The sequence below is a fragment of the Limanda limanda genome, chromosome 12 (assembly GCF_963576545.1).
Source record: "Limanda limanda chromosome 12, fLimLim1.1, whole genome shotgun sequence".
Lineage (NCBI taxonomy): Eukaryota > Metazoa > Chordata > Actinopteri > Pleuronectiformes > Pleuronectidae > Limanda > Limanda limanda.
In genome coordinates this window covers 14,120,686-14,136,557 of record NC_083647.1, presented here as the reverse complement: position 1 = coordinate 14,136,557, position 15,872 = coordinate 14,120,686, and the positions used below count along the sequence as shown (strand labels likewise).

Genomic DNA, 15,872 nt, shown 5'->3' with positions numbered 1-15,872 from the left:
CAACATTCAACACGGAACAATAATCTTCATTGTCTTCTGTTTTGTATGCATCACAACAATGGAAACTCCAGCTATGGCACAATCAGAATGACACGAACGGAAAAAAAACATTTGGAAAAAGGATTCATGTCAATCAAACTGCAGCATTACCAACCACCAGTTCTCGACGGACTGGTTTGGAAATACAAGTTTCGTCTCGGTTTGATGAGACAATGACTTTGCATGTCTGCAGTGGATAATACACTGTTGGAAACAATTACTGATGTACATGTAAACGAAATGAAAAATGAACATTAACATCCTACAGAATAACTGTGGTTGGGTTGAGAAGGAAGTGTTGCCACCAATAACAAAAAGCAAGTATACTTTGGACCAAAACTGGTTCAGTTGAAAATGTATAAATGTATCTGCAAGAGAAATGTCATTACTTGATCAAACTTAGATTTGGTCGGCTGTGTGCAAGTTATGTGAGGAGGAAGTGCTTGCGATCATTTGCTATTTCCATTGTCTGTAAATGGAGACGCATAACATTTCACCTAAGTTTCACCTAACTGTTAAAGTTGAGATTTCAGTCAAGCTACTCCACTTCCTAACACTCTTGACCGTAGCGATAAAGTGAGAAACACAGTACTTCCTCAGGACACTGTTCGATTTGGGGCTCCGCCATCAAAAGGGGAATTTCCACACAGCGTTCAGACCACAATGTTTTCTCCAGCATTATAAGTAATGAGACTCAGAAGACGAGCCGCTCGTGAAACAAACCAAGAATTAAAAAAGATGATGTCTAAAAACAAACAGGGACTATTTCAGAGAGTACAAGGGAACTTTGAAACTAAATGGAAGATCAAAAGATAAGAGATAAAGCAAAGACAGGAGTAGGAGGGGAGAATAAACAACAGAACACTGAGTGGAGCTGATGAAAACTGAACTAAACGAGTAACATGTGCTTCAGGCTGCCTGCACTCACACACGTATTTGGCCCAACACAGGGACACACACAGGGAAATTAAGCAACCAAAGCTGGGCTGGAAGTTAGGAAAGCATCAAGTGATGCACACTGAGGTGGCAAAGGATACAGAGTCTCATAGCCAAACACAACATGGTTTTACTTTTAACTGAGTGAAACCAGTCAATGCACAGGATTGGTTTTTATACACTTTTAGAAACAATGTTCTAAAATGATTTTTCAGGTACTTAATTAACCTTTTTTCCTCCCTGTGAATCTTATAACTAAGTACTTAAATCAATATATATATAAATATATATATATATATATATATGTACTTTTGGGAACATGAATCCTAAAATGTACAACACTCAAGCATACAACAAGAGGTTAGAAAGAAATGGAAATTTGAACCTCCGCCAAGTGTTTAGAGAAACAATGGAGGACAAACATAAGATGGAAAAGCTGACTGACAAATGAATAAGACTGAAAGTAAGAGTAACTAGACTAACTTCACACTAACAAAATGTTGGACAGAGCACTATCTTTCATTACTATTTACATTTAGTAGCAGGACGGAGCAGAGTCTTCAGCTCGTCTTGAATAACAAAGAAAAATGTCAAAGTTTGTGTCAAGATATGAAAAACAATAAAATATACAAAAACAATAAAGTATTTTTTTAAAATGATTACAATAGATAATAGTTATACTTAACTTCAAACACTGATTTCCCATAATGACTTTCAGCTCCCCTAACAGAACGAGTCTGAACCTGTTGCATTTAGCAGTGGTTTGTACGTGCAGGTGCAGGGAGCAGCAGGAACAGTGACCGTGACAGAATATTCAAAGACGGAAAGGGAGTTTTTCCGCAAAAGGAATAATGAAAGTTGAATATCTACTCAAAACACAGCATGTCTTTTTTTTACCTGCACTGTGTTATGAAACTGCAAAAAGTAGAATATTATTATTTGGAATATGTCTTGATCAAATGTATTAATCAATTCATTCACATCAAACTCCTGCTCCATCACTGTAAAGAAGACAACATTTGGCAAAGTTTGGTCATTTACTTAATACAAGAATAAAAAGTAACAACCTATAAATTATGGATGCAAGAACAGAAAGTATTATAGTATTTCAGAACATTGACCTCATCTGAACGCCAAAGTTTCTTTTGAAACAAAAAAGACTCGATGCAGAATTCACTCAACCTTTCACCCCAAGGTGCCAGTGATCCCCTTCCCCTTCCCATCCATTCATCCACTACAGGCTAATGAATCCCATACCCAGTCACTCTCCCTCTCTTTCGCACTCCTTCAGTCTCTCCATCCATCTTCTTTCAGACTTTCAGCGCTGTTAACTCCCCTACTGCACAAATCAAAGAGACGCACTGGGACGGAGGGGCGGAGGGGGAAACAGAAGAAACAGTCTGCCATGGCAGAGAGGTAGAGAAAGAGAGCGGCAAATTGGGGAGTTGCAGATAGCTGAAGGGCAGTAAATCAAATTTTTAGGCGACGCACAGAACAGAGGCAACTCTCAGACAGAAAAAATTGAGGCTGCATTCCTCTGTGAGGGCACCTTGAAAACTGACAGACACACAACCGCACAAACATGCACAGCAAAAGACACACACAGGTTTTGCTCTTCTGAATAAATTTACAAAGATGTGTAATATAATCATTTGTGCTACATCTAAACTGCTTTTAAAACCAGTCGACCTATCTGACTGTCCAGTTAACGCAGAGTTGTGTCCTCCCCCCTCCACTCTAATAACACTGCTGAAACCTTCAATCGTGAACTCATCACATCCTATTAAAAGCCTGGGTGAATTGTGACATATGAATGTTGTTTTCCAAATGCTCCGGTGAAAGAAAGCAGCAGCGGGGGGGAGGGAGAGTGGACCCCAAGCCAGGCCCAGCAGAGCAGAGATGACTGAGGAACTAGGGGACACTGGAACAACACCACTGAAGGAGCCAACACAAACATCTGCTTTTAACATCACAGAGGCCCATCTTACTACCTTGAGCAAAATGATGTGTGCCCTTATGATGCTTTCAAGTTTGTGTATGGCTGGTATTTAAGGTTCTTATAATACCCCTGTGACACCAAAATGAAACTCTCGGGGTCCATCAATCTTAATAAAACCACAGGGAAGGATGATTTAAGGAAATAACCATTGTGCCAGAGGGAGAACTCCGCTGATCTCTCTACCTTGGGCTTTGGTGGAAACAATTTAAAAAGTTGCAGTGAATCGGTCACTGGTGGCGATCCTTGTATTGGTGCAGGGGACAGGTGTGCTGGCCTGGAAAACTGTTAAGCATTTTTACGCCTCTTGGGTAAGGGGGTTGCATTTGGCTCATGCTATGCAGTCACATTACTCTTGCCTAACTCTGCTGTCCGCGTGAACAGTACCATCTGGGAAAGCAACAGGGTTATCCCATCTGACAGAGTGATGCGGCCGACATTCATGTGACTTTTATTGGACAGGGATCTTGTAAACGTCACGTTACTTTAAAAGGTAAGAAAGATCTGCCCTGAAGGCACAACATCAATCACGTGAAAGTCCATCAAAAACAGGAGATGGGTGGGTTTTGTTATATAGGTGTATTTAAAAATGTTTTCCTTAGAACTCACTTCTAAACATTTTTTTATGCAATATAGTTCTCTCACTGCCCTAACACCACAATTGTTTAGCTGCTTGATTCGCTTTCTATGCTTTTGCCATACCTCAGCTAAGGTTATGTTTTTGTCTGCTTTTTGACCGTCTGTCAGTTAGCAGGAGAAAATACTTTCTTCGACAAGAGATGGGGGCATTTTTCCACATCTTAATTGATTTCTCCGAGAAATTATCAGTGTGTGTTTACTTTGTCAGAGGTCCGAACGAAAATCTGGATCTAGTGAAATCAAATATGCTTTTATAAGGGGAACTTTGAGCCTTGGCAGAAGTACGTGCTCCACCGAGAGTCATCCTAGTATTACATTTTGTTGAAAAATTCGAAATCGTTGAGTAATTGAAATAATAGACATTAAACATTGGTCCAACGTGTAGGTGGTCTTATTTAATGTTCACAGTGACAGTTCTGATCAGAAGCTGGTAAATAGCTCAAATCGTGTGGGTCATCATAAAAATGCCCCCCCACACACACACAAAAACACACACTGCACGGTCATCAGCAGTCTCCAGGCCGCCGATCGCTCCCCTGACTTTGCAGCTCAGCAGGACACATCAAGGTCGCTTACACACTAACCTCTCCGCCACATCCACAGAAACACACTCCCCCAAGGGTTTGGGTAGCCACAGTTATCTTAAGCAGGGCTCCAGAGGCAGTGAGTCCCCCTTCACTAATAAGCAAAGTGATAATGAGAACAATGGAAGGGGAAACAGTGGTCAACATTGTATGGTGGATATAATTAATAAGCCTAGTTAGGGGCCACCCTGGTGCCATCACATCCTCAGCCCTCACTTCCACCTTGTGCCCTGGCACTGTCGCTGCTTCTGTGTGGATAAAGAGCTTTGGGCTACCCACTAGCCCACTGAGCACCAAGTAGCAAGTGTAAAAGCTGCCGCCTACATAGTGCCTCCCCTGTCCTTACAAGTTTAAATATAACTGCCTGACTAGTGGCAGCTGCCCCAGCGCAAAGCCCCTAAAGCTGACAACTCCTTTTTTCTGCAGGGCTGGGCAAGGGCCGGCTTGCCCATGGGTGAGGGTTGTTGAGGCCAACCTAAACAGGGCCAAGTCCGGGGCAGGGGCAGAGGTGTGAATGCCCACATGTGCTGGTGCCAATCAGGGCCGATGGTTCTCTTTACCGCCTGAGCTGACCCCCCCCGCCTCTCCCTAAACTCCCGCAGCTATCCGCCTGCATGCCAACAGTCCAATAAAAAGGAAAGGCCAAAGGGCAAGGGGTTATGCACTCTCTCACATAACACTCACTGGTTTGTGAATGTTCTACATGTCAAAATTCTCAGAGTATAAACCTGAACGCAAATATCTACAATGGTTACTATGTGTCTTAAGAGTATGAAAAGGAAAAAGGAAAATAACACTGAAGATTCCAACAGATTGAGTGGGAGTTGTGGGGAGCATATAGCGTTAAAAATCTCTGGCAAAACAGGTTCGGCCAGTCTGCCAGAATAAAGTAAAGCAGAGCCCGGCCTGCGCTGACGAGTCCCAAGCAGAGGTCACTGTAGAGGACAACTTAACCAACTAAAACAGACCTGAGCAAACAAGCTCACAGCAGGACCGTGTGTGTGTGTAAGTATGTGAACTTGTGCCTATGTTTTCTATGGTTGATAGATTCCACTGCCAAAGTGTAGAATAGAATAAAGCCAGAGAGAACCCGGGGTTATTCCAGTCAGCTTCACATCTATGTTTAGGGATAAACTTTCCACCCACATTTGACTGAATGTGTGCATGTGTGTGTGTGAGCAGCGCTTTGTTTATGTGTGCATGCGCGTGCGTCCTCCTGCTTTCATTAGGTACCCATGCTGGCCTCGTCAGGTATGTCAGCTGCTCCGCTGCCTTTGAGGAGTGGATTGCGCCCCAGCAGTGCTTTGGAACCCAGGAACTTTCATTTAAGATGGCGCTGAAAGCTGTCCCGCGGTGAAGAGCTTCCCCATCGGTCAACTGTTGTCAGGAATGGTACACGTTAACAGCTGAGGACAATTCCTAACCACACACACACACACACACACTTGGACTGGAAAACCCAATGACGTTGTAGGCATAAACAAAGCCCGCATGCTAAAATACAACCCAAAACATACAAATACATATTGCTGATGCAACGCTCAAACAAGATGGAATACACATGCAGATATCCCTCAACTCAGGTCTGTTTCAACAGAGCAGGTGCAGAGGACGATGGCTCTCGTCATCACGATCAGCACTGGGACTGGTCTTGTGTGTCAGACAACAACAAGCAACCTGTTTAAACAGCGTATCGTTGCCTCCCTCCCACCCACAGAGTCTCTTTTGATATCAGCGGACCACTATTTTAAAAAGACACTTTATTCTTCAAAGGCTGTTTACTCAGACTGGGTGAGGGGAGTGTGCGTTTATGAGCGTGTGTGTGCACGTGAACCCACACACGGGTGTGTGTGTGTGTGTGTGTGTGTGTGTGTGTGTGTGTGTGTGTGTGTGTGTGTGTGTGTGTGTGTGTGTGTGTGTGTGTGTGTGTGTGTGTGTGTGTGTGTGTGTGAGTGTGTGTGTCTAAGTTCAATAGAGTGCCTACAAAGTGAAGGATTAGGCGCGTGATTTCAGACAATTCCTGAGGCAAGACTGGGCCCATCCCACCCCACATCACACCTGGACCAAGACTACTTTCCCTCAGGATCGGCTAACTTCCTCATGCATACCCAGGTTAAGAGTAGTGCCAGCATGGCTGAGATGTCCCCTTAAATGTTCCCAGTAAACAACGTGACACAACTAGATGCAGCATTACATCACTCAGTCTTTAAATAAGGACCGGAGCCATTGGGGAGAGCTGAGGAAGACTTGGCATCCTCACATTCAACAGCTCAAAGACAGGAAGATATGTCATGCCACCAGTGACCACTCACCTTGGCCCAAGGTGAAGCAGCTGGTTGAAGAGCTGGGGGGTGGTAGGGGGGCGAAGGGGGAATTGAGTTTCTCCTTTTGTCCCTGATGAACTTGCACTTGACCAAAAACTTCCAGATGAAAAATCAAGAGCATATGAATAAGCTCCCTGGCCATTCATCACTGTCACAATAGAGTGGGTTTCTCCATAGTGCTTTAAAGGAGGTTGGTGATACTGGGGCTTCTATTGATATTCTTTTTTTGGAGTTATACAAAACTAGTGCAGTGTCTGTTCTAAGCCTGCTGGTTTGAAACAGGCTCTTTGCTTTCTTTTTGAAACTTGAAAAGTGAGCTGCAGTAATTGAGACGTATCAAGCGAAGACAGACGGCTGGAATCAGTCCATAGAACCCTGAAGCCACAGCCACTGCACAAAGAGCTGCTCAGCTGTTTATTTAAAGTTAGGTGAGGCTCAGTACGCAGAACCCCCAAACTGGAGAATCAGTTGTCGTTGCCATTGTAGTGAGCATCACTTAAGCTGATAAATCTCAGCCACGGCTATTAAAGAGCACTGGTTGCCAGTTTATTCAAAGTTTAATAATATTGAATGGATCGTGTGTCCAAATTAGACCAGGTTTTTGGAATAACAGGGACAAGAATCTCACAAGCTGGAGTCACAAAATATTTAGCACTCTTGTTTAATTAATTACTCAAATGGCTGATTATTGAAACTGTCAATTAATTGTATTTAGAATCTAAATAGGTTTGTTAAAGAGAAAAGTGCATATCAGCAAAACTATGACAGAATATCGAATGAATGTGAACCAGCATTTGCCTCCCCTAATTTCTTCTGGAGAAAAACTGAAGCCCTGCTTGGAACAAGGGACCACAACCGAGCAGATAAACGAATTCCAGCTATCTGCAGGAATCCATCGCTCTGTGCTGAAACCGCACCAAGTCAAACACAAGTCACTCTTATGGACTCCGAGATGAAGGGAAATCCAAACCCACACGTTCCCCTGACTCAAGTCTCTCTGTCCAAATGCAGCAGATGCATGGTGAGAGCTCTGCTCCACCAACAGGAGCTCAGGGACGGGAGGATGAAGAGAAATGTGAAGAAAGACGTGAGGAAAAACAGCCACAAAAGACGCCAAGAGCAACATAATCTTACTGTTTCTCTCTCCATCAGCAAGTTTAACTTCATGCTGTATATCAAGGGGGTGAGATCCAGAGAACCACATCTTCCATTTGGATCAATCCAGTATTTTTAGACTGGTGGCGGATCAGACAGTCTCAGTTTTAAAAAGTTTCACTGATTATTGCTGCATCTGATTATTTCACCAAGAACTTTCAAGAGAGAGAAACACATGAAAAAGAGCAGGATAGTCAAACAAAGAGGGCAAACGAGAGTTTGGTTATACCTGAGTCTGTCAAAACATACAGCTTGAGCCTAGGTGAGTACTAAGCAGATATCTCTCCCACGCACCACTGAACTGTGGGAAGACAAGCATGTCTCATGAGGGTTTCTGCGGAGGGAGTGGGGGTTGATGACACAGCCTATCTCATCACAGTAAAATGAAAATAAACGACTGCAAACCTGAACGACAGCCAAGAGGAAGGTCTCTCCAGACACGGTGAGCACGAAGCGGCAAGCTCAGAATGACCGGCGCCCTGAGCCTGCATGTTCTCTCTGTAGGTCACAGCGCTCGCTCAGAGGAGATGTGATGACATGATTTAAAAGGTGAAGAAGCACCAGACACAGACCAACGCAGTTCTTTTGAAGGTCTGGGCTGTTAACACTGCTCTATTGTCAACAAGCTATTCACATAAAGTTAAAATTAGTACGGGACCAAAAAATAAATAAAGAATCACCCAATGACCTTAACGGTTCAAAAACCAACCTCCCTCCGGTGAATAGAAGTACACCACCACGTGACCTTGACCCGCATGAGCTCATTGTAAATATAGAAGCCATTTGTTATTTATGGGCTGGATGGCTTCTTCAAGGGGAAGGTGTGTTTCACTGAGCTCACTCAGCGTTTACCTGAAACAGCAGCGCTCAGTCTCTTTTCAGAGAAGTCACAAAATTCATTAAATAATCTGTCCTTCTCGTTTATTTAAATTAACATTTGCATGGGTCAGAAAAAGTGAACTCTGAATGTCTTCCTCTCAAACATTGCAATTAAAAAATATTTTTACTATTAAAGTTATTATTACTGCCCACCATGACTAAAGATTCAAACGTTGTGGGCGATGTAGTAGCAGTAACAGTTAAGGTGAATACTGCATAATCACATTGTCTATGGTTCATGCTGTTTCGTCATAGCACTAAAAAGAGCTGACATGCCAAAAAATATTGCACTCACCATATGGATTCCTGTTGAAAATAGATTTGTAGGTTTGACCGTCTGTTTCTGATGCTCTATCTGGGTCTCCAGCTGGGCAGCACGGACCTTGTGTTGGGCAAGCAACATGGCGGCAGGAAGTTGAGACTTCTCCTGGAGAAACAAAATGGGATTTATGAGAACAATATTCTAGATAGTGGTTCTAAAACTGGAGGTTGCACAGAGCCACAGCAGCGGGCCATGAACGATCAGGGGAAAATATTGAAACCAACTTGAATGAATATGATATGCGTAGGTAAAATAAGCAAATAGAGTTTGTTGTTGTCATCGTGTTAAACTTCACATCACTAAAGTCTGGACAGTTTCTGGAGTTTGCCTTGCATGTGTGAAGAACACAGCAAAAGACTGAAGTCAGCTACGTTCACAACCACAGGAAAATGTCTGGAATATTGAGGCGAGGGGTATCGCCTGAGAAGAGCAAGCATGAAGAAAACAGATTCAAATCCCACTGCAAAAAACCTGGATTTTAGTTTTAAGCAACGTTGGTGCTTTTCACCAAAAGCTCTTGTATCTAAGCGTCTTCTATGTGTATCTCTTTTTCATCCACAGATATTTGTATTCTTTTTGTTTTGCATCCTTCATGTGTAACTAACACACCCACCCACTCGCCGTGACTTTACAGGGGTTTTTCCTGCTGTAAATATTTGGGATATTTTACTAGGTGGGAAATGTGGGAAATGTGCCTCGGAAATATTCGGAACAATTCACTTGGACATTTGCATTCTGACATACAGCCCCTCGGGAAAGTTTGAGGAAAATGTTCAGAGATCAACGCTCATCTGAAAGCAGCACAAATCCAACTTGGATCTTTAATTAGTTAATATTCTGAAGAAGGTGAAGCCTAAAAAAGTTTGAGAACCACTAGAGGCTTTTGTTACATGCAACAAAGTGCTTTATCAGGAACTTTTCAGCTCAGCAAAAGCAGCTGACACATGTTCATGTGCTGCTCTTTTTCTCATGTAACCGTCATGTGTTGATCTGAAAACCCACACAGCCCCATCCCCCATCCCTGACATGTCCATCTAACAGGATAACGGATGCTTTCAGGCTAGCTGCCACATTATTGATGCAAGCCATATTAACAAAACTGTGGCACTGCAGGGGACGCTGCTTCAAGTGCACTGCGCCGCCTTCACCTCCATTAAATGCAAGGTCGGACATTTCAGTTCCTCCAGTGGAGTGTTGCCAAGCCCAGAGATCTAAGAACACAAGCTTGGACACGTTGTTCACCGAAGAGGTAGGACATTTTTGATAGGGTGGACAGCAATGGGAGGACAGTCTAAAGGTGTCTTAGTATTTAACAATAAACCAAAAGCTTTTTAATGGCTAACGCTAATAACTTCTCCTTTAACTGCAACTTTAACTTTGGTTAACATGCGACTCACTTCACAAAGATCTTGAGGAAAAAAGTTAATTAATTCAAGATAAAAAAAAAATGCCTGCCAAAAAACATGTAAATTCGGTGTTTACATTGGATTACAGAAATAATTGTGTGTGTATTTTATTGATTAGTTTGCCACTGCTCCAGGATATAGCAACAAAGAAATCTAAATATATGTGTTGGCATATGCTTGTGTGCTCATGTGAGAACAGCGAGCTTCCAGGCCACAGGGACGTACAGATGTCAGAGCTCAGGAGAGTTCCCCCAGGGGGTGAGAGCTCAGCTCATCTGGCTACAGTCAACAGGCCCTGTGCCTTAAACAAACAAATACACAGCTTAGCCTGCTATCTATGATGGTCCTTCAGCAGTCCGCTCTGCAGGAACAATCACTTCCAAAGCCTGCAGCTCAACACAATGGAGCCAAAAGGCTTTGGAATCACAGAATGAGAACAATGCAGCCTGCAGCACAATGACTGGTAATAAGCTCTTAATGATCTCACAGCCATGAACCCTCAGGCTGAGGGTGTGTGTGTGTGTGCGCTTACGTGTGTCAGGCATCTGTCATAGTGTGACTTGCACTTTGCTCGTCTTTTAGCATCACAAGACTCATCATTCTGTGAACATACTGTATGTACATGAAACCTGCGTGCTTCTCACCAGTTCATCCAGCAGAGCCTGCTTGTTCTTCCTCTTGGCATGCAGCTGCCTCTGCTCCTCCTGCAGCACATCCAGCCTCCGCTGCTCGTTGCCCTGCTGCTCCAGCAAAAGCAGCTCCTCCAGCTCCTCCTGCTCTCGTGTCTGAAGAGGAAACAGGTTTGCAAGAGGAAGAGCATGTTGCTGATGTGTGTCTGACTTAATGGTTGAATCCTTACGAGCTCCAAGGACTGTACATGACCCATGACCCCTGTGAAAAACCCTTCTCATTTTACTTTTAGCATCACATTATAGTCATCACTTAAGTCTTTATCCATGTGTGGGAAAATACACTCTGTACTTACAAGTGTGGCCTTATTCTTCTGGATGAGATCTCTGTTCTCCCTCTGGTACTGCTCCATCCTTAGCTTGGTGTTCTCCACATCAAGGTTGTTTTTCAGGTTATGCACTACACAGTTGAGACAGAAATCCCTGTTAACCTCTCCAAGAGAAACTTTACTGTCCATCATCAAGACCCAAGGAGTTACAAAGCTAACAAATATATCCAGCAGAAAATCTAAGAATGATTAATAAAATTATGTTCAAGACGGGTAGAATTTTTCTACTGTCAACTTTGAGTGAACACATGAACTCCAGAAAATGTCCATGCCATTTTCACATAAGAAGAACACAGCAGGAGATTATTCAGGCCAGTAGCGTTCACAACAACCGGAACATTTCAAACCGGCGTTTGCATTTACCACCAAAAGCTCTTGAATCTCATTGTCTTTCCAAGTTGACATCTTCTTCACAGTCATTGACAAGATTTAGGTGAAAGGGATAGAAGACAGAGGTCTGTCATCTCAGCAGGGTCTGCTGGAGAGACCTGGAGCTGAAGGACACGCACTGATCCCCTTACCTTGTAGCCTTTCTGTTTGATTCTTATGTTAATTCAACAAATTTTTGATTTCTTTAACCTAGAATCTGCCCTTTCTATTTAAATACTTCATATTTACATCAGGAGAGGACGCTCTCTTTGCAGACTGCCATGGTTTTTACAGTAATGCAAACTGGACAAATAAACACCTTCTGAGTTTTTATGACAACTGAAGGCTACCATTAGTTTTCATGTAAGGGGAGGGTGAGGTGAGGTATTCAGCTGCAACATGCAAGATCACCACTAGATGTCACTACATTTTACACACTGAACCTTTAAAAACGTCAGGAATGTACCCACTCGCTTGCTGTGAATTTTCCAGACATTTTCCAGACAACATAATCAGGAACAGGAAGGGATAGTTCCAGAAATTTTCAGGAGCAACTGACTAGGACATTTGCATTCTCAGATCTAGTCCTCTAATAATTTCAGGGAAATGTCCGGACCTCCACGTCTGAAAGCAGTTATACTGTCACTGTTACAAATCCTTGCACCAAATATATGACCTTGACCACAGGAGTTGGTTTTACGACAGCTAAAGAGTAAAATCTATCAACGTATTGTAGGAAGTAGACGCGGACTTAAGGAACATATTTACACGAGTAGCTCTTTTCCTGACCCCACCTTTTCTGTCCCACTTGAACTTTAGACTTTGCAGTGGGTTGACATCACATGAATTAAAAAAACAGATTTTCTGAGCTCTGGGAACGTTCTGCGCAAATTAAATCCTTGCGGTTTCATGGTAGAGTACAAAGTTTAACAGCGGACCTTATACTGTGTTTTTTATTGGCATCCCAACGGGCCATACATTTGTGTTGTTACAGCAGCACCGTTGGCCACTGGGACAAATTGGAAGCATGGCTAACTGGCCACACTATATACAACTTTCGTAAAACGTCCAAGCAAAATGTGCATGGTGGTTTGCCAGTCAAGATGTGTTAGCGTTGGCAGAGCTACTCCCTGATCCATGCCCCTGGCAGACACAAACGGCTGTAAAACATCACCCTTTGCAGCCAGGGAGTCAGGGAAAGATCATTACATTAGTGAGCATCCCTTTCTACCCTCTGTTTCAGCATGAGGCTTCCCATCAGGGCCCATACCTATCTCCTCCACTCGCTCCAGGTAGTCATTATACTCTCTCAGGCCGGAGAAGTCAAACTCTCTCTTGTTGAATCTGCAGAGGAGAAATAGAACTCATGATACGAACAGTGAAACTTGATGAAAGCAAATATGCACTGACATTAATAGCTTCCATTAAATCAACCATTTTATAATACCATGTCTGCATACTGCCTAATAGGCACACATTAGATGTCAATTAAGGGGCTATTAAAGAACAGATGAGAGGGAGACAGAGAGAGGGTGGGGAGGGGCTGCGAAGTTAAAACCTGGCAGGGAAAGAGCTTTCCCGTTTGAGCCCCCCCATGGGGAGAGTCTTTGTCTACAAAACAAACAGTGTAATGAGAAAGACAAAGGTGGCTTAAGGAGTGGGCGGGGGCACGAGATGACACATAAACACACAGAGCCGCACCCCTCACCCTCCGGGTCCCCCCTCAAACTCACATCTTCAGCACCTTCTTGCGGATCTCCACCTCCTTATCTACAGTGGGGTCTTCGAAGAGCTGCACGCGGAAGTTGTTCTTCCTCAGGGGCGTGTCACACTGCACGCAGTTGCCCGAGCCGCGCACAAACAGCATCTCCACACAGTTCTCGCATCTGTGGGGCAGAGGAGGCAACGAAAGAGAAGAGCTGAGCTTGATGTTTTTGGAGGCGACCCTACCAACGCAGGCCCGACAGTCAGGCTGTGTGCATGTATGTGGCTGCTGAAACACAATTTTCCTAAAAGTAAAGCAAATCTGTGTTTTCTTTTTTAATGGTTGTAAGTAATCATCAGACTCAGTGGGTGATAATGGGGCATATGAATATTTCCTCTGAGTGCTCAAAGACGGCTGGGCTTATGACTGGAATGTCGTTCAGGCTGCTTCCCACTCTCAGACAAGAGGAAATTACTCTGACACCCCATCAGCACAGTGTCTGTCTGCCCTGGAAAAACATTTGCTTTATTGTTATTTCAACAGACCTCAGTCATTCTGCCACGTTGCATAATGCGATAAAATGCAGCTCAGTAATTTCACAGTGTAGCCTATCATTAGAAGAAAGGACCTTCTTACGTAGTTCTGGAAAAGGCAAAAGATGGACAAATGCAGTATTGTATGTATTCATTACTTTATTAGCAAGTTTAAGTATTTTAACTTTTATTTGTATTTAAGGCTTTTGATCATCTAAAAGTTGAACTTTAACTTTTATAAAAAAAGCACCAGTTGTGTAAGTTCACATGTAATTTCAATCTTTCTCCATTTAATGACAATAAATATTTATTACTATTCCTGACAATTTCATTCCAAAATGAAGGGAAGCTATAAAATGGAGAAGTTTAAGCCACGTTTTTAAATACCGTCAAAATCTGGGCATGTTATTGATCAAAGTATCTCCTATAAATCTATTTAATGGACATGATTGCTTTCCAAGACAAAAAAACAGCACAGTCATGATGAGTTTTTCAGGCAGCACTTATTTCCTCATATAAAGCCAATATGAATTCTCTTCAGTAAAGAGCACGCCTCTCCACCCGTGACACAATACTGAACGCAAAAAAAAGACAAACACACTTTTCAGATTATGTTGTGGGTATTTCAGGTAAAGCCCAGGCTGGAACAGGAAGGTTTACTTCATGCGCCATCCTGACACAGCTCCACAGCAACCAACTAGCAGACGCACCTGAGGGCACAACCCTAAGCTTAGCCATCAATCACACCTTTATGCAGGTAGGCGTTTACCCATCAGTCACTCTCGAGTGAGGAGTGGACACTGAGGACAATGGGAATGTTCCTAAATCTCCCCTGATGGGGTGGAGGGCTTGGATAAACGTTTGCAGAGTACGCTCTATTAATTGAATCCTGGTGGAGCTTTATTTCCACAGGAATTCAGCTTCCTGCTTGTGACCACCTTTTCAAGAGGAGAATATCTGGTTTTCAAATGCAATTATCTGTTTCTGAGCAATTGACGGTTTTCATAAAAAAATGGATCGAAAGCTGGATTTTTCACCATGTATCATCGATGATATGGCTGAGTCACTTCTTTTCCAATAGTAAAAAAACTGGGCTTGAGACAATGGTGCCTTGTGAAAAGCTTTCCCAAGATGAAGACCATTATAACAATCATGAGAGTCATCATGCTGGACATTTCACTTCATCAGCAGGATTCAAAAACAAAACAAAAATGAAAAAAAAAAAAATCAGTTAAAGGAGAAACTGCAGCGCCATGGAGTTTGGCTGTTTACGCATAGCGTCTCAGATATGGGTCAAACAAACCCAACGTGCCAAGTAGGACACAAGCTGTAAAACACACACATACAGTAGATATATAATAGACTCTCACAAGCATGTCAGTTCAGCTTGACTTATTGGAAGCATCAATATAAAAATGAAAGCTGAACGGTGGACAGAAACATCTGCGTTGACTTCGTGGTGCTTCAGTGCCCGAAGGAGCCTGCTGCTCAAGTGCACCCTGGAAGCGGCAGATGTTCACTGTGGCCCCGGGCTACAGGAGATGTATAGGCCTGGCCATATGGAGGTAGATGGAGGGATTCAGCTTGTTTCCACAGGCCCACAAAGAACCCATTCATCAACACGGGATGAGGAGCTGGGCGTAGCTTGCCCCCTGCCCCATAATGGACCACACAACAGAACTCTCCATAAGGGAAATCCTGTGTAACTCTAGAGCAAAGAGGTGAATGACTTAAGGGGAGGGAGGAGACTTTTAGAGTCAATTTGCCATCTTCAGAGAAGTTCAGCCTCCCTAAGTGACAGCTTTCAGATTGTGTGGTGGTTACAATTTGCAATCAAAGGGAGGGGGACTCAGAAATCGTTTGCCAAGGCGAGGTTCTACCACTCGGTCCACAGAGCAGATATTTTAGTGTACAACATATCTCTAGCAGCTCGCCATCTTTGTGTCCCAGGGCTGTTGTTGCTGACT

General features: G+C 43.3%; 1 protein-coding gene across 1 annotated transcript in view; it reads right to left on the bottom strand.

Annotated features, from left to right (window-relative positions):
- Nucleotides 1-15,872, bottom strand: part of mnat1 (MNAT1 component of CDK activating kinase) — a 34,400-nt gene that overhangs the window by 13,211 nt on the left and 5,317 nt on the right. The window contains exons 2-6 of the mRNA XM_061082711.1: nucleotides 13,401-13,553; nucleotides 12,938-13,011; nucleotides 11,266-11,369; nucleotides 10,925-11,065; nucleotides 8,848-8,979 (exon numbers count right to left, since the gene is read on the bottom strand). Of these exons, the coding sequence (XP_060938694.1) occupies nucleotides 8,848-8,979; nucleotides 10,925-11,065; nucleotides 11,266-11,369; nucleotides 12,938-13,011; nucleotides 13,401-13,553 (604 nt within the window). The remainder of the gene's footprint in view (nucleotides 1-8,847; nucleotides 8,980-10,924; nucleotides 11,066-11,265; nucleotides 11,370-12,937; nucleotides 13,012-13,400; nucleotides 13,554-15,872) is intronic.